Source organism: Pseudorca crassidens, chromosome 18 (genome assembly GCF_039906515.1).
Source record: "Pseudorca crassidens isolate mPseCra1 chromosome 18, mPseCra1.hap1, whole genome shotgun sequence".
In the NCBI taxonomy this organism is placed as follows: domain Eukaryota; kingdom Metazoa; phylum Chordata; class Mammalia; order Artiodactyla; family Delphinidae; genus Pseudorca; species Pseudorca crassidens.
The window spans coordinates 71658796-71685666 of NC_090313.1; the positions used below are offsets into that span (position 1 = coordinate 71658796).

Here is a 26871-nt window from a genome sequence, read left to right on the forward strand (position 1 = left end):
ACTACAAGCAACTCTATGCCAATAAAATGGACAACCTGGAAGAAATGGACAAAGTCTTAGAAATGCACAACCTGCCGAGAATGAACTAGGAAGAAATAGAAAATATGAACATACCAATCACAAGCACTGAAATTGAAACTGTGATTAAAAATCTTGCAACAAACAAAAGCCCAGGATCAGATGGCTTCACAGGCAAATTCTATCAAATATTTAGAGAAGAGCTAACACCTATCCTTCTCAAACTCTTCCAAAATATAGTGGAGGGTGGAACACTCCCAAACTCATTCTACGAGGCCACCATCACCCTGATACCAAAACCAGACAAAGATGTCACAAAGAAAGAAAACTGCAGGCCAATATCACTGATGAATATAGATGCAAAAATCCTCAACAAAATACTACCAAACGGAATCCAACAGCACATTAAAAGGATCATTCAGCATGATCAAGTGTGGTTTATTCCAGGAAAGCAAGGATTCTTCAATATATGCAGATCAATCAACGTGATATACCATATTAACAAGTTGAAGGAGAAAAACCATATGATAAGCTCAACAGATGCAGAGAAAGCTTTCGACAAAAGTCAACACCCATTTATGATAAAAGCCTTCCAGAAAGTAGGCATAGAGGGAACTTTCCTCAACATGATAAAGGCCATATATGACAAACCCACAGCCAACATCGTCCTCAATGGTGAAAAACTGAAACCATTTCCACTAAGATCAGGAACAAGACAAGGTTGCCCACTAACCACTACTATTCAATATTGTTTTGGAAGTTTTAGCCACAGCAATCAGACAAGAGGCAGAAATAAAGGAATCCAAATCGGAAAAGAAGTAAAGCTGTCACTGTTAGCAGATGACATGATCCTCTACATAGAGAATCCTAATGATGCTACCAGAAAACTACTAGAGCTAATCAATGAGTTTGTTATAGTAGCGGGATACAAAATTAATGTCCAGAAATCTCTTGCATTCCTATACAGTAATGATGAAAAATCTGAAAGTGAAATTAAGAAAACACTCCCATTTACCATTGCAACAAAAAGAAAAAATATCTAGAAATAAACCTACCTAAGGAGACAAAAGACCTGTATGCAGAAAATTATAAGACACTGATGAAAGAAATTAAAGATGATACAAATAGATGGAGAGATATACCATGTTCTTGGATTGGAAGAATCAACATTGTGAAAATGACTCTACTACCCAAAGCAATCTACAGATTCAATGCAATCCCTATCAAACTACCACTGGCATTTTTCACAGAAGTAGAACAAAAAATTTCACAATTTGTATGGAAACACAAAGACCCTGAATAGCCAAAGCAATCTTGAGAAAGAAAAACGGAGCTGGAGGAATCAGGCTCCCTGACTTCAGACTATACTGCAAAGCTACAGTAATCAAGACAGTATGGTACTGGCATAAAAACAGAAATATGGATCAATGGAACAGGATAGAAAGCCCAGAGATAAAGCCACGCACATATGGTCACCTTATCTTTGATAAAGTAGGCAAGAATATACAGTGGAGAAAAGACAGCCTCTTCAATAAGTGGTGCTGGGAAAACTGGACAGCTATATGTAAAAGAATGAAATTAGAACATTCTCTAACACCACACACAAAAAAACCTCAAAATGGATTAAAAACCTAAATGTAAGGCCAGACACCATCAAACTCTTAGAGGAAAACATAGGCAGAACACTCTATGACATAAATCACAGCAAGATCCTTTTTGACCCACCTCCTAGAGAAATGGAAATAAAAACAAAAATAAACAAATGGGACCTAGTGAAAGTTAAAAGCTTCTGCACAGCAAAGGAAACCATAAACAAGACGAAAAGACAACCCTCAGAATGGGAGAAAATATTTGCAAATGAAGCAACTGACAAAGGATTAATCTCCAAAAGATACAAGCAATTCATGCAGCTCAATATCAAAAAAACAAACAACCCAATCCAAAAATGGGCAGAAGACCTAAATAGACATTCCTCCAAAGAAGATATACAGATTGGCAACAAACACATGAAAGAATGCTCAACATCATTAATCATTAGAGATATGCAAATCAAAACTACAGTGAGATATCATCTCACATCAGTCAGAATGGCCATCATCAAAAAATCTACAAACAATAAATGCTGGAGAGGGTGTGGAGAAAAGGGAACCCTCTTGCACCATTGTGGGGAATGTAAATTGATACAGCCACTATGGAGAACATTATGGAGATTCCTTAAAAAACTAAAAATAGAACTACCATACGACCCAGCAATCCCACTACTGGGCATATACCCTGAGAAAACCATATTTCAAAAAGAGTCGTGTACCAAAATGTTCATTGCAGCTCTATTTACAATAGCCAGGACATGGAAGCAACCTAAGTGTCCATCAACAGATGAATGGATAAAGAAGATGTGGCACATATATATAATGGAATGTTACTCAGCCATAAATAGGAACGAAACTGAGTTATTTGTAGTGAGGTGGATGGACCTAGAGACTATCATACAGAGTGAAGTAAGTCAGAAAGAGAAGAACAAATACCGTATGCTAACACATATATATGGAATCTAAAAAAGAAAAAAAAAGGGTCAGAAGAACCTAGGGGCAAGACGTGAATAAAGATGCAGACCTACTAGAGAATGGACTTGAGGATACAGGGAGTGGGAAGGGTAAGCTGGGACAAAGTGATAGAGTGGCATGGACATATATACGCTACCAAACAAAATAGATAGCTAGTGGGAGGCAGCCGCATAGCACAGGGAGATCAGCTTGGTGCTTTCTGACAACCTAGAGGGGTGGGATAGGGAGGGTGCGAGGGAGGGAGACGCAAGTGGGAAGAGAGATGGGGACATATGTATATGTATAACTGATTCACTTTGTTATAAAGCAGAGGCTGACACACCATTGTAAAGCAATTGTACTCCAATAAAGATGTTAAAAAAAAAAAAGCATAGCCACTCTTGTTTCTCTGTATTCTGCTCTGAAGCCAGTTCTTTGCTTATGATGTAGTCAGTTAGGTAAAAATCTGAGAGATTTTCGACATCAGAAGATAAGTCACAGTATACTATACTATATTAACTATAATTTTCATCATGCTTAATCTCTGAAAGTCACTGGTTTAAACTAAATTGGATAAAATTTAGAAAATCTAGCCAATTGTTGAAGCTTTCCTACTCAGTACTACATAGATGCATGTAATCTCCTAAGCAGGTGGGTACAATACGTACTCACCTGGTGCTAAAATCACTTGGCTCTGGCACATTCATGACTATTGCATTATATTTGTTGAGTAGGTTTTTGGACCTTGGTCATGAATATCTTTCAAAGATTTGAAAGATAAATACCTTTAAGCCTCTAATACAGATTACACACTCTGACGTAAAGTTTTTCAAGAAAACTTTCATTTCAGCAGACATTTCCTTACTCAGTCTAGAGAAGAGATTCCTTATAGCAAAGGACTGATTGACTGTATCCGAAGGATAATGTTTAATGGGTTACAGTTTAGCTGGAGAAACATCTCGTCTTGTTCAACATTTAGCTTTTTGCTCAATTTGTAGAAGAACAGAGGTTGCAGCCTTCTCTCATTCTTGGTTAGACAGGGATAGGAAATACACAGCTAAGAGGGTTACTGTCCAAGACAACTCTAAGATGGTCTGAATGTAATAAGAAAATGTATTGCGGCTACATGCAAACTCTTGTACTTGAGTCCAAAGAGTCGAATGTTCAATTAGTGCTCAGAAATAGCTGTGGAATTAAGAGTGCGTCAACTAAAATCACTTATGGCAAATGAAGTGGCAACCTCTCTAGCTTCCCCAGGGCCAGCCCTGCAGAACCGGGGAGGTGAGCTGTGCTAACTCGCCGTAGGGTCGAGGCCGATGCCACTGCCTGGAGAGCCCAGAGCTGAGATGCTTCACCGTGTCCTACGTTTCCGTGAACTTAAACTCCCCAGCAGCAGCCGCTCCAGGATGAATTCCGCGGGCGACAGGAGAGGTCACCGCAAACCACAATCCTTATTTAGAGGTGCTGGCTTTAAGTCATGAAGAGACCTGTCTCGCTGGGTGTGTGCAGGCGGAGAAGACACTGGTACAGCAGCGTCTGCCAAGGAGCTGCCCTCACGACAGGCGCGACTCACACGCCCGCCTTGTTCTACATCTTATTTGCTGTGCGCCGTGCCTCATTCTAGGAGAACGGGTATTGTAGTCCCCAAGTAGCCTAAATTACTCACACCTGTCTTAACAAAAGAAGCCTTCCCTCCAAAATACTTCCCATGTATTAGAAGCACTTTTCTCAAGAACACTGTTCTGTTGTTTTGTACACAAGCTACAACGACTCCTCCAAGGCCCCCTCAGGGAGTGAGGCCAGCACACGGGCCCTAGCATCTTATATACGCAGAGACTGTTCTCACTGCGGCAAAGAGGAACACTCCTGTTTTTCTTGAAAGGCACAGTTCTATTTAGCTTTCACTTCCCCATTGTGGGGCCTTAGGTGCAAAGGCACATGTTTCTATTATAAAGACAAGAACATCCTGATGACTGGCACCTGGCTCTTGCCGGCAGGGTCGGGAACTCTGTGCACAGTGGACGGTGGAGAGCCGACCAGCCCAAGGTCGCTGCTGCCACTTTAGGAAGGCAGGCCTGGTGTTGCTACCTCTTTTTTCAAGAGGTGCCAGGAATGCTGTTTTGAGTGTACGTGTGAACAATTTTAAGTTTAAACTGTTGGGTCCAATTTAAATTGTACAAGCTGAATAAAACATGTCTGGATTGGTTACAGCTTACAGGCTACCAGTGTGTAACCTTTCCTCATTACCTTGATGTCTACAACTTCATGTTGAGAATAGAAGAAAAATCAGAAAATAAATATTCAGCATCCAACAAAGAGCTATATTCTGTTCCACAAACAATTCCACAGCAATTTCTCACTTACGTTACCAGTTAAGAATGACTAGAAATCAGCTAGTGGCAAAGACCAGACCGGTTGGGGTAGGGCTTGGGGTGGGAACACTTCACACGCCTATCTGTACTTGGTCACCATCTCTGGCCGACTGACATCTCTAACTGCTCAAGAGTTTGCTAGGTTTAGTAAGGTAAGTACTATTCCATAAAGTCCACGCTTCTCTGAAATAGAATACACACGTGGAATAAGTTTTGGCATGTTGACTTCGCAATTTATATCCAGACATAGATTCTTCAAGTTAAAGCTCACTTCCTATCTCCCCCTTCCACTTGTCCCCATGCAAAGGGTGCTCAGAATAATTGGCAACTTCAGACTATTCCAGAAGATAGAGAATCTGACTTAAAAAAGAGAGCTGGAGTGAATCAGTGGAGGGTAAGCAGTGCTCTGAGGTCAAACATCTGTTGGGTTTTGCTTTGGGATGGAAGCCAAATGATAGCTCTAATCAGAAAAATAATCTCTCTTGCAACTCTGGATATAAGATCAATATTGAGATGTACTGACACTGTCATTTCTCCTCAAGGCCCACCCTGGAAACGATTTCTCATCCTCTGAAGGATGCGCACTCTAACGGGCTTTTCTAGGTGTGACAATGTCATTACAAGGTGACCTCTCTGCCTAGACCCATCAGCAGCCCCCTAACTTGTCTTCCCAAATCCACGCTTGCCCACTTCCGTCCATTTCCACAGCAGAGTGGGCGAGCCCCACTCTGATCACACCCACCTGTTACAACTTTTAATTGCCCACCATTGCTGTTAAGATAAGCACCCAAAGCCCTGCACGGTCTGGCTTGTGCAGCTTCTTCAGACTCAGACTTGTCTCCCTGTCACTGTCTACACGCCCAGCCCCACAGGCTCTGTCAGTCCTTGGAAAGGGGCAGGTTCCCTCCTGCCTCGGGGCCTTCGCACACCCACCCCCCTGCACTAGCTCAGAGCCGAGATCTCCACTTAGACGGTACCTTGTGGAGAAGCCATCCCAGACCTGCCCTCCTGGTAGGCCAGGTTCTCTTCTGTATTCTTTCATAGCTTTACTGTTCCTTCCTTTCCTTAAGGGCACTTGTCACGGTTTACGCGTGCATGACTGTTGGTTAACGTCCATCTCCCTGAACAGATCAGAAGCTCCACCCGGAGCAGAATTCACTGTTGTACCCACCACGGGGGTCACAGGAGTAACTGCAGAATTGAATGATCTTAATCTGTTCACACTTTTCTGCCCAGTTTCCCTTACAATATGACGTACGTTTATAAGCCAGCTGGTCTGAGGTGTGTACTTAAAGCAATTCTAAATGAGGAAAAAAGAAGTCTGAGTGATTGCTGGAAGGTCAACAAAGACTTTCTTCATTGAAGGAACTAAGTGGTTCAGTGAAGAATTAATGACATTTGGTTTTATATTCTGAATGAAGAATAGATTTATTAGGAAATGGTTAGTATAGTTAGCGTCGAGCAGAAAGGTTATTTTTATACTTCTACTTTTCCAAAAAGAAGACCGCCCGTCCCAAATCCCATCAACACAGTCATGCTTGGTGCCAATGTCATTCTTTCTTACTCTAGAGGTGTCATGTGAATGTATGGGATGACTCATTCTGCCTCTTCCTTTTTCAAGTTCCACGCTTCTTGGGTAGATCAACACCAACACACAGTCAGAGCACAGAAAAGATAAACTCTAACAGGCTTTTATTACCTTTTCTTCTGAGTCCCCTGGTTGACAGGTAATTACTCCATCTCTTGATCCTCCTGCAAATGCTGCCTTACAGTTTGCAAGCCACTGTTGTCAGAAAGAGATACAGACATAGGTAAATTCAGTGATGTCCTAAGAATGTTCTTACAATCAATTCTGTCAGGAAAAATAGATTAAGCTTCTAATCACAGTAAAATAAAATTTTTATATAACGACTTTTTGAAAACTTTTTGGTTAAAGATTAATAATTTGAAATTAAAATATCTGCTTAGATGGGTTCAGTGATGGTCATTTAAAAATTTCAACATTTATCATTTCAGTGTTGTGATGTATCACCCTGAAGAATGGTTTCACCAGACCATTCCAAATTTATGTATAGATTAAATTCACATATGGTTAGAAACCTTTCATACGACTGAGGTTAGGAGACAGGTCCAACACTTCCTCGCAGGCTGGGTCATCCTGGACAATACATCCTGACTCATGGAACACCTTCTCCTCTGTTATTTTGAGGCGGCTTCTGGGAGGCAGGTCTATTTCACTGTAAGAAAGGCTATTATAGTAACAGCCCAGCTATTTAAAGATTCTGCCGGTCTTAAGTATCTGGAATAGTAACTAGTATAGATGTGAAAGGAACCTTTGGGCAGAAAACAATAAGCACTGAAGAACGGAAACTCACACTTGACATCAAAAGACTGGCTCGTTCACCAACCAGAATGAAAGGATTACTTTTATTAACTGATGACTGAGAAGCTGGAAATCAATGACAGCGAAAGAGCCACAGAAATAGAAGACAAAGGGAATTGTTGCAGTAGAATGTCAGAACTCTCTTTGACAGGTCATGAGATAAGAACAAGAAGAAACAAAAACCCAGTAACTTTAGAACGAATATCTTCTATGTATGATGCACTTGTGCTGGGCAGTTTACATATATTATTTCTGTTTTAAAGGCAATATCGTGTTGTGGTTACGAGCATGGACCTTTGAATCCCACAGACCTGGGTTTCAATACCGCTATGCTACCTCCTAGCTAATGAGAATAATAATAGCAACTCCCAGGGTAGTTGTAAGCATTACATGATTTAAGTTAAGAGATGTAACTTATCAGGTTGTTGGATACATAGAAAGGACTCAGGAAATGACAACTGCTATGACTGTTATAATCGTTATGTTCTTACAACAGTTCTGCAAATTACTATTATCACTGTCTTATAGATGATGAATCTGAGATGAGAGGAGGTAACTTACCCAAGGTCACTAACCCTTAAGTAACTGAGCTGCAATTTGAACTCAAGTCCATCTGACTTAAAATCCATGCTCTTTTTACAGTGACTGGTATATGATAGGAAGTGCCCCATGGAAATTACACATGGAAGTTGTTGGAAATCAGGGGGTTTGCATGGATGGTTTCTGAATCACTTCTGGCTCTAACATTTTACAATTTACATCTTTGAAGGAAGAAAAAAGTAAAGAGCAGGAGCCGAGGCCAAGAGAAACCACGGAGACGGAGAAGCAGCTACCAAGAGTGGTTAAAAGGAGAAGAGAGGGGCTTCCCTGGCGGCGCAGTGGTTGAGAGTCCGCCTGCCGATGCAGGGGACACGGGTTCGTGCCCCGGTCCGGCAGGATCCCACATGCTGCGGAGCGGCTGGGCCCGTGAGCCATGGCCGCTGAGCCTGCGCGTCCGGAGCCTGTGCTCCACAATGGGAGAGGCCACAGCAGTGAGAGGCCCGCGTACCGCAAAAAAAAAAAAAAAAAGGAGAAGAGAGATGAGATCCGTCTCAACCAGTTTTGGGTGAGGCGAACACTGGAAGGAAGTAATTAACAATTTTAAATTTCTGGGAAAAGAAAAGTTATAATGTTGATAAACTGACATATTAAGCAGATACCCACTTTCCCCAATTTCTTGGTAGGGAAATTATAGGGCTAAAATCGAAAGCTGAAAAATTTCTCTTTTGTAGGTATAATTTTTATATAATCCATAGTACTGACAGTTCTGCCACCATTAAGCTGGAACTGTAGTCCTTCACAGAAGAATAGATGAAATCTGTCTTCTCCCAAAAGAGCCTCTCTTGGGTAAATCACATCGCCTCCCAAGAGCTCACAGTGGTTGGGTTCATTTGGTTTTAACTAAATGTATATGCACAGAAACATAAAAGCTTACTGAGAGGGTGGCCTCTTTTCTGTTGTTGTAGGTGTCCAAATATTCTTGCAGTTCCAAAACACTGAACTTGAGCTTGTCCAAAAGTCCACAAGAAAGGAGCTAAAGACAGCAAAATAATTTGTATTAAAACAACTTCCAGAGAGACACCTAGACAAAGGCATGGCTATGCAGAGAGAAAAGAGAAGTGTATCTAGATGTAAAGTGTGGGGCGGGGGGGTTGGTAGCATCCATTTTAATAAGCTGTGCAGTTTGTAATTTAGCTCCACTATCAGCGGCAATTGCATTGGATACTGCTAATGAAAATCTCCTGTGAAAATATCCATCTTCCCCATATCAGTATAGACGGACAAATCTTAACAAGTATTCCACAGAAGCCCACATTAAGATACAGCATCCATTTTATGCATGGACTCTAGTGTCTTCATCCAGTAATACTCCAAGCAATGTGAAGACAGACCGCCAAATAGGTTTTCAAACTGATTTTGTATTTAATCTGTACTTTAAATCATTAGTATTATATTTATAAAGTCACGATTCAGCAGTCAGCCAGGGACTGTTTTAATCATCCTTTAAACCAGCGGTCCCCAACCTTTTAGGCACCAGGGACCGGTTTCGTGGAAGACGATTCTTCTGCAGACGGGGTGGGGTGGGTGGGGGAGGGGTGGTCCAGGCAGTAATGTGAGCCGTGGGGAGCGGCAGATGGAGCTTCGCTCACCCGCCCGCCCACCCGCCGCCTACCTCGGCTCTATGGCCTGGTTCCTAACAGGCTGCGGACTGGCACCGGTCCACGGCCTGGGGGTTGGGGACTCCTGCTTTTAAACTCATCATTTGCAGTTCGGCTGGACGAATCCATCCAGAGGGCATTCAGTCTCTTGGAAGTAGGGAAAGTGGTAACATCGTTGCCTCTGGGGACCCATCCGCCTAGCCAACTTGGCATCGTGGGGACTGGCTAGGTCTGCTCTGGGGGGTTAGCTCACCGTATTCTCAGCCTTCAAAGTCAAGAGTCATCGGAGAGAAGCGACAAGGCCGCGAAGGGAGCACAGAGGGGGTCCTCCTCCTGATTCCCTGCAGTGACTGCCTTGGCTTGGGCTGGCCATGCAGAGTCATTCCTGTGCCGGCCCAGGCCTCTGGGACTCATAGAACAACAGAGCGCTGCTCGCAAACACTGAGAGTGTCTTTCAAACAAACCACAACACACGTGTGCTTCCCTGAAGTTCCATACCATCAGCTGGGCAGGCCATTTGCCGCGGGAGCAGGCCTGAGATACTCACGGTCTCGGCGTCCACGAAAAGCGTGGGACACTCGGAGCAGGAGGTGAGCATCTGGGAAGAGCTGACGAACTTGGATCCGATGCCCCGGAGGTTGTCTCCAAGGTAACTGGCCGCATCACAGGTTAGGAAGCAGAACCTTTTCTGAATATTCTGAAAGGCAACATAATTACTATTTGTAAACGGCCACGTTTTAACTTTTGTACTAGAAAAAACTATTTTCTGATCTTCATAAAACTATCAAATGAGCACAGGTCCTCCATGTAGTGGCGGGGGGGGGGGTGATAGGGGCAGAGTGAATGTCTTAAGTCAAGTGAGTAATCACCCAGTGTGAACAAAGTTTCTTCCTAAGATGTCATTTCCCAATGCGTGGGTGCTCATAGAATCTTTTAAATAAATGCTGCTTTTGCTTTCTGCTGACTGTCAGCGCCGGTCGGCAGCCTGAGTCTGCCTAGCGTGTTTGTCAGATGAGTGAGAATTTCTGAGATTATTTCAATGTGGGTGAGAAGAAAAAGGTCATGAGATATAATCTGTTTCCCAAGATCACAGCTCCCTGAGATAGAGCACTAAAATGGGCCATAAAGCCTCTGACGAATGAAAGAGTAAATTCATGGGACCTGTCTCCCTGTGAGAGCGCCTCTGATTAGGAGTCTGTAACTGTCCGATAGCTTTGCACACATCAACTCATCAATCCTCACAACCAGGTGAAGGAACTGAGGTTAAGAGAGGTTAAAGGACTCAAGGTCATGCAACTAGTAAGTGAAAGAGTAAGGATGAGCTTGACTTCTAAGTTCATATCCCTTCCATTAACCTATAATGCTTCCTAAATGTTACTATTCCCCCTACACTGCCTGAAGAAAAACCATAATTGGGAAGAATCTGACTCACTGGGCCTGTGTCAGTGCCAAAATGAGAACATTTTTAGCCCCAACTTCCAACACACAACATCTTTAACAAAGGAACAAAATATTTAACCAAAAAATAATTCTGGTTGTAGGCACTGGCTTTCCCCCAAGAGATGTCGTACCTTTTGAGTTGGAGAATCGAAGCCACGAGAAATCCTCTCTGCCCTGTTATGGGGAAATTAGCAGGTCCCCAAAACAGCAGCAGGCTCTTGGTTCCTTACGAGTTATACTAGAAAAATGCCTACCATGTTACATATTGTTTATTTTTTATTTAATACCTCTGAGAATCTTGTTATAACACATAACATACGTATGCCTTTATGGTGTTTTTAGTTTTATGTGCAATTAAAAAAAAACTTGACAGAATGTTGCTGCTGAAAGGAACAGGAAATGCCACGTGTCACCAGCTAGTGGAGTGGCAGAGCCGGGAGTAGGATCCAGGTCCTGCAAATAGTTTGGTTTCTTTCCATCTTACTTAAGGATATGGTGAGATCTGGGCTCATTTTTGTATTAAAAAAATTTTTTTGGCTGTTCTGAGCAGCTTGCAGGATCTTAATTCCCTGACCAGGGATCGAACCTGTGCCCCCTGCAGTGGCAGCGTGGAGTCCTAACCACTGGACCACCAGGGAAGTCCCTGGGTTTGTTTTTTATTGTACTGAGAAGCTAGATCTTTCAGGGAACTTCAGAGCCACATATGACTTCCATATAAAAATATCATATAATTTGGTGACACTGTGTGATCAAATGACAATATTCTAACACAGGAGCAGCAGGAAGGAAATACACTGACTGAGACACTTGGAAAGCCACCCATGCTGGACCTTTAGAAACCATTTCCTTGCTTTTAAAACCAAATTATTTTTGCAATTACCTGCTCTCTACCCCGTCCAAAATCCAACCAAATACAGGGAAACGTGGTGTCCAGACTGACAGGAAAAATGTTAGAAAACAGTAAACAGCCATGGTGAGGACATGACGAAAGATTAACAGACTGCATGTCTGAAATGTGTTTCATTTCCAGCATATTGGATTAATACCGATTTTGCTAGCCGTGTTGCTCTCAATCACAGAGCATTTGATGGCAGCTGAGAAAGTTCTTAAAGCTAAATGTAATATTAAAAACTGAAATAGGAGGTACACATTCGTATTATTATTATTGTGCATAAGCTCCTTAGAAATTGGTCCAATACGCTGATGAAAAAAATCCAAACCCCAATGTACCTCCCAGGGCCCAGCCCCACGTCCCAGCTCACATGACAGTCTATTGCCGTACTGGCATTAAGTCAGAAACTGTACGTTTAAGATTTACATTAAAAAGGCTTTTTTTCCCCATTCATTCTTTCTGCATTTACTGAGCAGCTACTGTGTGTGAGCCACTGTGTGCCAGCTGCTGGAGAATCAAAGCAAGACACCATTACCTGCCCTTTCCCGGGAGACAGACACCTAAACAAGTGTGACAAGTATAACAGAAACAACTACAATTGGCTCGGGATCCCAAGTGTGTGTGGGGGCCAGGCAGAAAGAGGTAAAGGAAGGCGTCATTCACTGAAGTGACAGCTGATCAGGGATTTGCATGTCATTGGGAGCACAGCTGTGGGAAAAGAGGGGATGACAGTTGTCGGCAGAGGGAAAAGTACTGCTCAGGACTATAAAATTGAGCAGGAAGGGTCTAGCAACTGTAATAAGAAAAAATTACTACAACAGGCAAACTTAAATATACATTATTAACCATTATTTACAAATTGACTTTAGAACAATATAATAAATTACTTTGCTCCTGAATCCTTAACAATTAAATGTACCTCAAGTGGTAGCTTGTGGATAGTAGTTGTTGTTCTAAAATTTCCGTCTGGCTTCATGTTAGGGTGTTTCTGGATTCTCATCTTTCAGCAGCCCATTGTTTTCTGTCTTAAGGCTAACAGTCCCTCCAGCCCCCAGTGCATCTCAGACACCACCTTAGTTTTTGTCCATTCAGTTTTCTAACAGGTCTCACGAAAAGTAAATTGAAAACCTTGAGAGACAGCAGCATGAATAACACTCAGAATACTGAGAAACTAGCTCTGAGTACTACTGGTATATACTTCTCCTAAATGGAAGGGCCTCCAGGCTCAAAAACCAAGTTGACTTTTATGTTAACTAAATTATGGCTTCCTGAATTTGAAATCATTTAAAGCAGATGATCCCAGTTTTTTCATTTTCCACTTTTTATGTAATTCCTCATTTCCCTGCCTTTCCCATGGCTCTTCCTGAAGGAGATCAGAGGGCTCCATCCCTCAGTCCAACTACGTTACCTTGCCTATCTCGTGATATACTCAGCAGAACTCAACCTCTAGAAAAGTTTCACTGGCTGGCACGTTGAAGGACTTCATGGTGGGGAAAGATAAAAGACAAGGAAAAACACAGTGAATTAAAAAGACAGAGGAGAGGTCTAAGCGGAAAGAAGAGATGGAGGCTGGGCTTGGCAGAAGGTGCCACCCTGTGGTCCTGAAGACCTGGCTGCCTGCCTGGGACTGATGATGCCAGTGAAAACCAGAGTGGGGGAGCGAGGGGCACAGCACGGCGGCCTGAATCCCTGAGCGCAGCGTGTCCACAGTGCCAGCCTGAGAAGGCTGAGTAGATGAAGGTTGAGGAGAAGAAAGGATGAAGTCAGAGAAGACTGAAGGATGTCAGGAGGACAAAGTAGTATAAACCCTGCACTTAACCCCTTCAGTTGGAGGCCGGCTGGCTCCCCGGAGACCGAAGCCCCTGCGCGTCTGTGGCCCCCTCCGCGGGTGCCGTACCTTGAACAAGGAGGAGAACACGTGGAACGTGTACACAGCGCAGGAGCCGTCCGAGTCGCACAGCAGCTGGTTGACATGACTGCGCCACGCCTCCTCCGCGTCGTCACAGGCCGCGGGCTGAAACGCAGCGAGGATGGCCGAGAAGAAGGGCGAGGGGGGCGGCGAGACTCCCCTCTCCCCTTCTCCAAAGCTGGAACGAAGGCAAACGGCAGCGTCAGGAAGTGGCGTCCTCCTCTCCTTTGCCAGCCTGTGTTAGTTCTCACCCCGAGGCACCCATTCTGCCCACTCCTCCCGCTCGGGTCGCTTTGGGAGCCTGGCTCCCATTCAGAGGTCTCTCCAAGATTCTTTTCTGACTCTAGAAAAGAGAATTTTCACCTGTAGAATTTCTGGTATTCCTCCCACTCGGATTTCCTTTACAGATTCGGTGCCTCTTTTAGCCTTCAGTAACTGCCCCTCACTTTCCTGGACAGCCTTTCCCCGCACACAGGATACATTCATTCCTGTGCTGTGGCCCATTGCAGTCCTCTTCATTTTTCAATACAATAACTGATAAGTAAATTTCTGAATCTTTTCACTTTTCGTTTGTGGAGGGACAGTATTAGTGGGTGCAGATACATAAATGCCCAGAAGAAAAGGGCAGAGAGAGGAAGGGAAATGAAAAAAGAGAAATGCAGGGGGAGACAGAGAGGAACGAAGAAAGGAGAGAAGAATGAACGAACTGTGAAAAGTCAAAGTTCTTCTCTAGGTATCACCGTAAGCTGCTTCTCTGATGGACGGATATGGGTCACCATAACAGAAGGCCTCTGTCCAGCCACATCAGAAGCTTTTACTTCATTCTTATTTTCACCGTTCAGAGGAGTGATTTTAGGATTCTGACTTTCTTCTCCTAAAGTAAATCTGTAGCATTATTATTTGTGATTTATTCTAGATGCCACATTAGTGGGGTTTTTAAAAATCTATCCTCTCTATATTTTTTCCTATTTGTATTCTGACTAGATCTCACTTGTCTCAGAAATGTCAGCCACGAGGCTGAAAGCCACCCACTTAAAAAAAGAGTAGGTATTTGGCTCAGAAGGGGCCTCTTGTTCTGGTCTTTTAACTCAAAATGAAAAGAACTCCCTATTTCCAAGCCTTGCCAAGCTTGCCTATTTTCAAAGCTTACAAGGCCTGGACCATGTCCCCAGGCTCCCCTCTGGCTTTTTACGTTACTCCAGGGCTTTATGGGTTCCGCATAGGCCCTGCTCTGGGGTTGGAGGATTCCCACCCGCCAAGAGCCCTCCAAGTTATATGTCCGCTTGGACTCCTTTGTTAGGAAGTCCCAGCAGCACAAGCCTGACATTTAGCTGGAGTGAGAGTGAAGCCAGCACGATGTGCCCTGTACACTCTTCACCTGGCAAGAGTAAACTGGTCCAGCGCTCGACTGCCTTTTTCTTCTGCCTCGGTCATATCCAGACTGAAGCTATCGCTGCATTCGAACGTTGCCGGGAGCTCGTTGATGGAGCTGGAAAGATCATCCTCGTGCACGGTGGTGTCCTCCGCCTCCTGGGCAGCACTGACCTGGGAACATAAAAAGAGAAAAGGATCCCCCCAATATGTAAGACTATCCATAGGAAAATCTGCAATCCTGAGAGTAATAGAAATTGGGGGCATTTGTCTTCTAGCTACGGTAGAGTCAATTTCTATAACTGAGCTCAAGAATTCTCGGAAGTACTGTTCTTTATCTTCTTTTCAGTCTTTTCCGGGAGAGTTCGCAAAGAGGCTCTCAGTAGATTACCATATTTGACCCACGCTTATGAAGTATAAAATGCTAAACTTGGAAGAGACCGTAGAGACCCCCTGGTCCAATCTCCATATTTTATAGACGAGGAAACAGCTGCTCCACGTGGGAAAAGGACGTGCCTAATATCAGGTATATAATCAGAGCCAGAGCTGGGACTAGAGACACCACCTCTGATTCAGAACTCTTTTCATTGTACAACCCCAGTCTTCTAAAGCAAGTTATCTGGAGTTAACTCTCCAATATATTATATAATATGTCCAATATTACCTATGGAAACTAGAATTTAGAATTGTCAGTGCCTGGCATAATAAAGGCTCCAGAAGTGTCTGCGGTGCTCACAAGTGATCCAGAGTTATTCACCAAGCCTGCCACGTTGACAGGCCTTTCCATGCTGAAAATCCTCCGAGATCCATATACACATATGCTTTACTCTTGGGAATATCCCTTGAAGATAATAGATATGAGAGGCTGCTCTCACGTTGCTATAAAATGTAGAATGATCTGCGAGATGAAAGGGCTCTAGGGCAGGCAGAGCTGGGATCACCGAGGGGCAGGAAAAAGACGTAGCAAGTCAAATGGAAAAAGAGGCTGGGCTTGAACCTGGGCCAGGGGGAATCATCTGGAGAACTGATTGTTCTTTGGGAGAGGAAGGAAGGCAACTGGATCACAGAGCAGAAGAGGAGAGGAAGAAATCACACATACGTGGTTCAGTGAGTCATTTTCTTAAAACAAAAACAAAATCAAGGCGAAATAGATGTATATATGAATTAGAGAGTTATCGTGGGCTGACATCTGGCTGCCCATTTAGTATTTTGGGTCTAGGATTAAATAGGGAAATTAGAAATGTTTACAGATATGTTAGAGAAATAGGTTATCTCATGTCTTTGAAGGAATTGCTCATAAATACTGTGTTTCAGAGGCGTATCCATATCTGCTGCTTCTTGCTTTTTATTTATTTTATTTTTATTTTTTATCTTTAAAACATTTACTATTGCCATTAAAAAATATTTAGTTTCTGTCCAGTTAGAATTTCATTAATGGTCCACTTCATATAATTTTTGTTGTTGTTAAAAACTCATTTATCCTTTACCCCAAATTATGAACGTAAACAGTAACTGTCTAGGTTGATAGCCATGCAGTTAGCCAGCTTAATTTTGGCCAGAAGATTCACTGCTTTCTTGTGTCTGATGAGTGGGCAGAGCACTATATTTTATTTTATTATTTATTTATTTTTAAATTAATTTTTATTGGAGTATAGTTGATTTACATCTTCCTGCTTTTTAAAACTAGAGTGGTTCCAACGAGACTGCTGACTGGCCTGGGTTATTAGTGTATATAGACTTAATCTATTAGGGGTGGGCTGAGTTCTTATAAAAATATTTTCTATTTTCTCTTTCTGACATCACAGATACATCAAACATTGCAGAAGCCCAGCTGATGTGAAAAACAGATATAGCTTTTCAGAAATTAGACTCAGCCTTTCCTTGACAGAATCCTTGATAGATTTCTGTGTGAGTCCATGAAAATATTACTCCTTAGGCAATGCTTTGTATAAGGAATTATATAACTTAGCATTCAAAATAGAAAAGTTGAGAAAATGACTATTGCAAGACTGAGAAATAATAAATGCTAATAACTTCACATTTATTTTGTGATGTCCTTTCCATGAAGTTTAATCTCAGACAGTTTTCTTTCTGGCCCCTTTTTTGGCTAAAAAAGGACTCTGCTAATTCTAAGAATCCTAAGCATAGTCCTTTTGCAATGGGGAAGTCTTAGAAATAATTAGTTTTTAAGCTTCAATATTTTTAGGTGATTGCAGTTTCATTGGTTGCCCTTGGTTTAAAGTAGATTAGATTTTGCTAGATCACAGACATACTTTTTAGCACACTGTAAAAGAATACAGAATAGCCAGTATTATATTTTTCTAGTAGAAGCATCAGAAAGAATATACTTTTGTAAATTTTTTTCTATTTCATTTTCTCCTTAAACTTATACCACCATAACCAAACTAAAGATAAAGAAAACTTTATCCTAACAGCAATAGGTTATTTTGGTATTTCTAATGTAAGAAAATAAAATTCTGTACTAATGGGCATTTATGTGGGCACACATGTGAACACAGTGTGGGAGTTGATAGTTTTATGGACAAGGTCATTTATGGAAATATTGATAAAATAAACCTTAAATGAAATACACATTTTTAGATTTTTTTTTTTTTAAAGCTGACCTTTTAAATCAGGAAATTGTATCCATTTACTTACTTTTCTCCTCAGAGAGCCTGGCTAGGACAGTTTTGTGCATAATACTGTGATTGATATTGAAAATTCTGATAGTCAGCCAAAGGCGAGAACAGAATCAATGTACAGATTGTAAAATTGGTTCCCACATAGGAAAAAATTTCCCCCCGATACACGCATACACCCACACCTCACTTAGCAGATTGTTTTATAAAAGTCATGACAAAGAACAGCAGTTTCCCAGTCTCAGCAATCTCCGACATATACCAATTTGTTTTGCCATTAATCAAATGGCAAAACACGACCAGTGTTTGTGCTCTATGGAAAATGCAAAATGTTTCATTTTAAAAGGACCTCAAATCAAATCTCCTTCAACCAACAGCAAGATGGCCACTCAGATCTGTGAGAATAAAGCAACTTCAAAACCTAGGTTTAGGGGCACAAACTCAACTACTTCAAAAAAGAAAGAAAGAAAATAAAGATAGTCCCTCCACTTATAACCTGCTAAGAATGCTCAGAAAATTGGAAGTACATTTTTTTTTTAAAGAAAACGACAATCAACGATTGCCAAAATCTCTTCACCTTTGAACCCTCAGAAATCTGAAGATTATTCATATCAGGCAGAGAAGCGTCAAAGCTAGCCATTCTGGTGTTAAAGGCATGAGGGTCAGCGGGGGTCATATCGCAGGTGGTCGTGAGTTCCATGGGATGAGTCTCTTCAGAAGGGGAGAGATTCATGATCTGTTGAGAAAGCATAGGAAATAAAACAGAGTGTGGCGTTCCCATTCTTTAAAAGCTCTAATTATTCTTTACATAAGAGTACAAACCAATGTACAAGCTAGTTTTTGGTGGACAGGTAATAACTGTTTTACATACTTCACTGTCATTAGAACTTAAGCACACTGGCTGGCAAGGCCCAGCACTGAGCAATACAAACACTTCTATTTCCAGATAACCCCATCAAAATGTCTGTGTCATATTTCCTCAAACTTCAGATGTCTGAGGAATTAAAAAAAAAAAAAGATTTCAGCATAATAAAAGTTTTTTGGGGAAAATCTAGGCCTGAACGGATTTGATGGCATTCAGGGCTTATAAAAACCCCAGTGTTTGTTTCCATTTGCAACCTACAGAGAAGAGACCGGTTAGAATCAGACACCACCTTATGTTTCAGAGTTGAGTTTAGCAGCTGTAGCAAGTTTCTTTAGCTGCAACTGGAAACTGCACTACTGCTTGAATCACAAAAAGAAGTCTCCCAACGTCTTGGGAAGAGTAGGTGGAGAGTTCCTACTTACTAGGTCAGCGTGCTCCAGGATCTGGCTGGTGGTGAGATCCTCCTCTTCGGAGGACTCATCGGAATCCTCGTGGTTCATTTTATTTAGGCTGGGAGAACTTCCTGAAAGCTGGCGCTCCTCCAGAAGCTGCATATCGCACTTGTCCAGACTATCCAGAGAACGCCTGCGGACTCCCCAGTTGAAATTGTCCATACTCTCGCCCTGAAATCACACCATCAGCTGCTTTTTTAAGGCCCGAATCCTCCTGCACTCACGCCTTTACACAGTCGATTAGCCACAGCTTAGTAATAAAATTTTTCATTATGAACTCTCAAGCCCTCATGGCCTTGGGCACCAAACATTTTGCTCACATGATGTGAAAAGTAGTAAGAAGCACACTGTTTTCACCAAAATGAGGATTAAATCATAGGTAGACATGATATACACTCTACTCTGGCACAGTGGGTAACGTCTTGTGTTTTAACAAGTTGATTTTGGGATACTCTCTAAATGATCCGTGTTAACAAAAATCTGTCAGAACGAGACTGTTAATATTAAAACAACTTCAAAAGAGATGTTCCCTCCCCAAACCCCGCCCCTGTTTAGTACTCTTTTCAGAAGGAGAAAAAGTAGGAGCTCCGCCTGTGGCACGTTCCACACCCCCTGGGTATTAAGTAGAAGAGCATTAGGTAAACATTCCAGGCTGTTTCTGCCGCAGCAGTTTTCACAGATAAAATGCAGCGTTAAGGGGTATCAGAGAGCAGCTGGGCACAGTCGGACAATCATGCACTACGCAGAGGCCAGAGCAGCAAGGCTTCAGTTTTGTTTTAGGCTCATCTTTAAATAATTGTCCCAATATAGAAAACAGTTCCTTCCCTAGACCTGAATGGACTGACTCGGTACCAAGAATTATTGCTGGATTGTACATTTGCACTGAGAACTGGGCTAAGTGGCAATGTAGAGTGTTAAAAATTTAGGTACAGCTCAGATTTTCTCTACAAACCATCAGATATTAAATAAGCTTATGTGATGCACATAAAATTTTTTTTCTGAAAACCAATCTGGGTTTTATTTTTCTCTCTGTTAAGATAGGAATAAAGCTAGAGAAATATTACTAGCTCATTGGTGAGCAAATTTTAACCTAAACAAATAGGTAATCTGAATAAAATCTAGCACAGGATCTTATTTATATCAGTCATTTGAAACACTGATGGTTCACTGACATAAATAACTTTTTTTAAAATGTGATGTTTTATTTATTTTATTTTTTTGTATTCTGGCCATACCGCATGGCATGTGGGATGGTTCCCCGACCAGGGATTGAACCTGGGCCTCTGCAGTGAAAGCACTGATTCCTAACCACTATGCCGCCAGGGAACTCCCATAAATAACTTTCTGATGAGAGCTCAGTAAATAGCATAATAATATAATTTCAGTGAGAGATGTAAATTACTATTAAAATTAATGAGCATTAACTTTATTAATTTTCCTCTGATTTTAAGGGTCTATTTTTTCTGGCTCCTAATGAAATGAATCTTACCATTCTCACAGATCTCTCATATAATAGATGCTTAGCTTTTCCAAAGTCTGTTTTGGCTATTCATGGTGGAAGGCAACAGGTAAGAATCCTGAACACATTCTGGATATGATATGGAAATTAGCATTATTCACCCCATTTATGATATTTATGATTGTTCTTAGGACTGTTTGATTATAAGACTCAGAATATGCTTTCCATAGTTTATAGCTGTATTTGTACCTTTTATCTGTAAGTGCTGTGATAAATTACCACCAAATGATTTTTTTTCCTGGTAGAAAAGGCTGACTGTTGTGCTGGTGTTTTAAAATAGCTGTTTCAGTGAAAAAATGAAAAAAATGTGGAAGAGGCAAGAGTTCTAGGAAGAAAAAGAAAACTCAATGTGTGAAGAAATAAAGAGGGTAAAGAAAAATGAGATTACAATACGGAGAAAAAAGAATGTAAAAGTTACTGGGAAAAACGTACAACTGTAAAACCTAATTCCCAAAACAGATTCTCTTCTACCAAATCAATGGATGGGTTAGATGAACTCAGGCAGCAGTTCTGGATGTCTCCCACACTGAACCTGGGCTGCACTGAGCTTGCAGAGAAATACAGACACCTAGGGCCAGAGAATGCTACACCGGGTATAGACTGCCATTGCTGTTAATTTGATTGCAGCTCAGGTGAAGATCTGAATCAATCAGGCATGGGAACTGGGAGTCAGGGAAGTTGTTCTTGCAGGAACAATATCTGGGTGTCTTGCAAGAGGATGCAATACCTCCATTAGAGGCAAAGATGTTGAAACTGTTTCCTCGGTGGTAGCTGAGGGGTTGAGATGGAACAGTAGCCTAGTCTACGTTAAAGTCGGTGGTGATTAAAAGTCAACTGGGCCTTCTCATAGCACAGGAATACCCCTATTGGGAGAGCCACCTTCCAACTTCCCCACACCCAAATGTCACATTTGCATTTTATGTTACCTACAAGGTCAAAAGCCAAAAGAGTGTTTCACTGATTAAGTGAGATTTTCTATGTGTGAGAAAATTTAGAAGATGGCTAACTATTCCTGATGGACAATTTGCATATGTCAGTTATCAAACTTAAATAACCACTCAGGATTTACACTGAGATGAGAAAGTATTCACGACTGGCTGTTCCAGAAATGTTGGAAATCGTATTCTTTGATCCTGGAGTTCCAAAAAATAAGAATTATTGTTGAAGGAACTTGGATGGTCAAAATATGTTCTCCCAAATGTACCTACTTAGAGTAAGTCTATATGACATAGATACAGGGTGATTATAGGTCAGTTTGCCCAGGATAATGCCAGCTTATGCCTGTTGTCTGAGTGTAATTATTACCGGGCCCCTTTTTCTTGAAAAGGGTCCTCATTTGGATGAAATTTAATATAGTCACCATCCAAAGATAGCTCCTAATTCCTGGAAAATAAAAGGAATTGACTGGCAGTATATGTGGTATATTGTTAGATGCAGCTTCTTGATTTCACTTTTAATAAAAGAATTTAACAGCAAAACCAATCCAGCTGTGCAACTGCCTAATGAGAAATTATAGGATTTCCATAGATCACATTTAAAAACTCACTCTCTCTCAAGAGATATAATCATGCAACTTCCAGAACTAAACATATAAAGATTTTAAAACTATCTCATATTTATACTTCAGAAAATATTTCCCTTCTACAGCAACCAAGAAAAATACTTCTATCACACACATCTCAGTGTAAATGTGCAAATAGGCATACATACTCTCGAAGGGGGGAAAAAGCAGTTATGCAGTTATAAATCTGCAATAATGCAAAACATCTACTAGTGCATCTGAATTGAAAATAGCATCGTCTTACCTGAAGTTCCTGTGTAGCAGATTGAATGGACAGAAAAACAAATAAGAGGTCTATTTAAAATGATTATATTAGATACTCAAGTGCATTTGTCTTAGTTTTAACACAACAGCAACTAACAGTGCTAACAGTATATATGTCAGTAGATGCAACTTAAAGAAAAAGACAAAGATACACTAACCCCATAAAGAAAAATTAGTATGAAACACCGGAAATTCCAAACCTCTTAGCGGTGGATGATGTAGTTGGTTAACAAATCATAAATAAAATTTCTGAAATAGCTTTCCACTTCAGTGACAACTTTGGTCTCCTCAACACTTTTTTTTTGGAATGCCTGAATTTTTATTTGTGAGAAAATCATGAAGCGTCATGGAAAGACTAATGAGGGTCATCAGCTGGGGAAAAAAGGTGGCATCACCTGATCCTGCACACAAAACCAGAAGTGTTTGTGATCATGATCTGTTTCACTGCTGAGGTGCAATTAATAGCAAAGACACAGCACCCTTTAAAGATTCTGAGAAGTTCAAAGGCAAACCCTTAAAGATATTAGTCAATAAATTCTGAGACTATTTAATGAAAAGGAATAGACATGACAAAAACCTTGTCTTTTTTTTTTCTTTTTTTTTAGTAAATGTGTGTTGATCTAGAAGCCAAATATGCTTACCTTTCGCAGATGAGGAAATGCTGAAATTATTCACCAAAGACAGTACAAAGGAACAGATATTTAGAATGCCTACTACCTGAAATTATGCTAAAAGCTTTACATAGGTCATCTTACTTGATCCTTACGTCAACTCTATAGGCAGGTATTATCACTCCCATTCGATAGATGAGGATGCCAAGAGAAACTGCATCCAGGCTTGAGCTGGGTCAGTGGCAGAGCTGAAAGTCAGAGTTGGACGTGCCTGACTCCAAAGCCCTTGCATTTTCACTCTACTCACTCTGTAAGCTCGCAAGGATCCCTTATTATAACCTTATTGAGAAGTAGCAAGATAGTCTCAAATGGTTAATTTTATTTGGATAAAATATATACTTTCACATTCTTTAACTTCTTATAAAATCTTAATCATACAAGATAAAATAATCACTATGATTTTTCAGTTCTTGTTGGCCAGGACAATAGCGAGAACACTAGAAGGAAGGCCTAATAATCATTATTTATTGTCCTTGAAAAATACTAGTATAATATTTATTTTCAAGTGATGGGCATCTATGGTTTTCCTTACTTTATTTTGATAGAAATTAAATTTGTTAGTTGTTCTGAAATTGTTTCTGATTTCTCTGACACCATTCCTCCTAGGTCCCTTCACGTAACACATTTTTCTTTGGCTGACACTGAAAAATGATGCCTCTCTTGTTTCATCAATTTTTCTCTCCATAGTTTAACCCCTGAAGAGGGTGCCCAAGCTTGAATTCTAGCCTAAGAGCAAAGATTAGGTCAGTTGCTCAGACCAGGAAGCTAAACTTGACATTCCATATACCTCTGGATCATTTCGAAAGTATTCAAAACAGCTGTATTTTGCATTAGACTTTTTAAACAATCCTCACCGCATTTAGAAATTGATTTCTTTATCACTAATTATGGTTAACAGTCAGAAAACTCTGCAATGCTTTTTACTGGCTTGAGAACAATTCAAGATGAAAGTGTACACATTTTAAAGATGCCTTGCAGTTGGTGCCTTTACACTCTTAAAGGACTGGATCTGCTAAACTTGCTTCCAGGGAAAGAATTGGTAAAGAAAACGTTCTTCATTCTGAGAACATGATTCTTCCTTGCTGGCACAGACAGCCAGGGTAGTCAGTGGCCAGTAAGGACAAAAATAGAGCTCAAGAGAGCTTGTCCAGCTCTGTGCCCTGCCTTGACATAAGTGGATTGGTCAGCAATCATATCCTTTTAGGGAAGGTAAGCAGTTACTTGAAGCATCATTTCCCACAAGTTTATCGTTAAATTAGGAGGTGCCTACCTGCCATAGGATATGATAAACTTTGAATTTGAGCCTCCATTTTAACTGTACGGCTAGCAGAAAGCCCTTTCTTTGTCTGGGAAATAGAGTGTGCTTGGTTAAATGTGAGCTGAAGTATGTGGATCCCACCACATGCCAGGCTGGGTACCAGGCTTTATTACAGATGCCAACCCCCCTTCAGGGAACATAGTGTCCATCCCAGGAGGAAAAAGCCTGCCTCTCAGCTGGAACATGCCCCTGAGCTACTGAAATGATGCTCCTCCTTGCAACCCCAGGTTTTCAAAAACATGACTCATAACGGAAAGGGTCTTATTACCATGATTATCATTCAGATAAACAGATCTGCATCTGCCTGTTGATACTTGAATTCAGCTACTCCAGGTGTCAAGAACCAACTGAAAGCAGAGCCAAGAGCTCTTGTATGTTAAATCTAGTTTCAAGTTCTGAGGATTTCATCAAACAGCACAAAGATGCCGGGGCCCCTGGGCTCTGATCGCAGGTTGCAGCAGGCAAGCTTTGACGTCAACCCTTGAGAGCAATTGCACATTGAAAATAATAAAATGCTTAGCCTGTTTTACCCAGGTACCAGAGAACAGGCTCAGACCTTGAATGGTTCTGTGATTTTTTTTTTAAAGTTCACCTTTGGACTACACACACACAGAGTCTCTGTATGGTCATTCAAAGTCAGATCTTTGCCATTTAGAAAGAACTTGGTGGCTTTGGCTGTGGGCTTAGACAGGAAGCTTGTGGTGACTTTTGCCAAAGTTAGGCTGCTGTACTTGGAATAAATTGATTAAAAATAAACTTTACAGTTTTCTAATGAAAGAACTCATTATTTAGCAGATAGAAAGAAACTGTTCTGTTAGTCAAGGAAAAGGCTGAGCGGATGGTTTTCACCGAGCCTGGCCGTACCTCTCCATCCTCCAGCTCCACGTCTAGGAAATCGAAGTCTCTAAAGACCCGGAACTGCTGCTCACTGTTGGTGTCGTCCATGTTCTCCTGGTCCCGGGTGCCGTCCTCGGAGGACACTAGGCTCGTCTGATGCTCCAGCAGATCCAAGTCCCCACACGACGAGAAAATCACCTACGAACCAAGAGTCCTCTGCTGAGAAACCGCTCTCCCTTCTTTGTTTGTGCTACAAAAAGTGTAACTGGCTCCTCAGAGCACTGTATTTCCAGTACACACCTAATTCCTTAAGTGGGTATTTTTAGAATGCTCTTTTATTATTTATGTTGGACAGGCGCCTTCAGATTAAACTCATTGCGAAGATGCAAGTTCACACACTAGGAAACCGTTCAAGAGTCAAATCGCTGCTTCTTAATGAAAAGTGTATCCTACATGCGTGTGTGCGTGTGTGTGTGTGTGTGTGTGTGTGACAACTGAGTGTATGTTCACAGTCTACAGCAGCCAAGAAATTTTCCAATGTTTCTGCACTTACCGAGGTTAGAAACTGTACAGGTTCACACACACATACACATCACATACATATTATCATGAAAGATTTTAAGGACTACTGATGCCAAGATATGTTATTGTAGAACGAACTGTGAGAGCAAAGTATTTAACCCTCTTAGAGATAAACCAGGAACCGGCAGGGAAAAAGAAACATAAGTCAGGAAGTACAGTACTTGTTCATCTGAATTACAGAGGAGAAGCTGAGCAGCCGTGCTCATAATTCATACTTAAAAGTCCTGTCCTGTTGATTCAAACAAAACTTTTTTTTCTATTAAAATTTTAGTATGTTAATATTTTTAAATTAACTTCTATGTTTAGGTTCATTTCACTTGGGCCATTTTAATATAACTCTGTAGAAATAACAGACTTCAAATAAATCTAAATGTTTTGCTCTCCAGCCTCTCCTGAACATAGACTGATTTTAAATAAAATGAACAGTACTCTTTATTTAACCGTTATAACGTCTTGGTCTTCCTTGAAAGTAAGCAAGTCATTTATAAGAATTTAAATATCACAAATATCTCTCAAAACGAAAAAAAAGGGGGGGGAATGGATTTTATTTTTTTTAAATTATTTTTTTAAAATTTCTCTCTCTCTTTTTGGCTGTGTTGGGTCTTTGTTGCTGAGCGTGGGCTTTTTCTCTAGTTGCGGCGAGCGGGGGCTACTCTTCGTTGCGGTGCGCGGGCTTCTCATTGCAGTGGCTTCTCTTGTTGCGGAGCTCGGGCTCTAGGCACGCGGGCTTCAGTAGTTGTGGCGCACGGGCTTAGTTGCTCTGCGGCATGTGGGATCTTCCCGGACCAGGGCTTGAACCCGTGTCCTCTGCATTGGCGGGTGGATTCTCAACCACTGCGCCACCAGGGAAGCCCGGGAATGGATTTTAAACATTCTTTTTTTTCTCCAGTGTTTAAGAGCAGTCATAGGATTTGCACTAGGTTTTCATAAAATGGTACAAGACACACAGTCTGTACAGGGATTGCAAATGGGTCTATGAGATAAATAGCACTGAGGACCAGCCAACTAGTCAGTGAGAGATGAGAGACTAGACTTCT

At 41.4% G+C, this 26871-nt stretch overlaps 1 protein-coding gene and 1 long non-coding RNA gene across 8 annotated transcripts in view; one reads left to right on the plus strand and one right to left on the minus strand.

Moving 5' to 3' along the window:
• The window catches only part of FRY (FRY microtubule binding protein), a 327504-nt gene that overhangs the window by 13654 nt on the left and 286979 nt on the right, over nt 1–26871 (minus strand). For 4 of the 6 annotated variants that reach the window (XM_067713509.1, XM_067713511.1, XM_067713508.1 and 1 more), the window contains exons 51-58: nt 25265–25450; nt 19053–19247; nt 18343–18501; nt 15134–15300; nt 13744–13933; nt 10062–10211; nt 8791–8889; nt 6633–6716 (exon numbers count right to left, since the gene is read on the minus strand). In XM_067713509.1, the coding sequence (XP_067569610.1) occupies nt 6633–6716; nt 8791–8889; nt 10062–10211; nt 13744–13933; nt 15134–15300; nt 18343–18501; nt 19053–19247; nt 25265–25450 (1230 nt within the window). Of the gene's footprint in view, nt 1–6632; nt 6717–8790; nt 8890–10061; nt 10212–13743; nt 13934–15133; nt 15301–18342; nt 18502–19052; nt 19254–25264; nt 25451–26871 lie in introns of all 6 variants that reach the window. The other 2 variants (XM_067713507.1, XM_067713512.1) reach the window with 1 other exon arrangement.
• On the plus strand, nt 15983–26283 carry LOC137211232 (uncharacterized). 2 transcript variants are annotated; one of them, XR_010936961.1, is made up of 2 exons: nt 15983–16233; nt 25208–26283. It is a non-coding gene; the product is annotated as an uncharacterized lncRNA (long non-coding RNA). The 2 variants fall into 2 exon arrangements; XR_010936962.1 differs by lacking the exon at nt 15983–16233 and adding an exon at nt 20583–20650.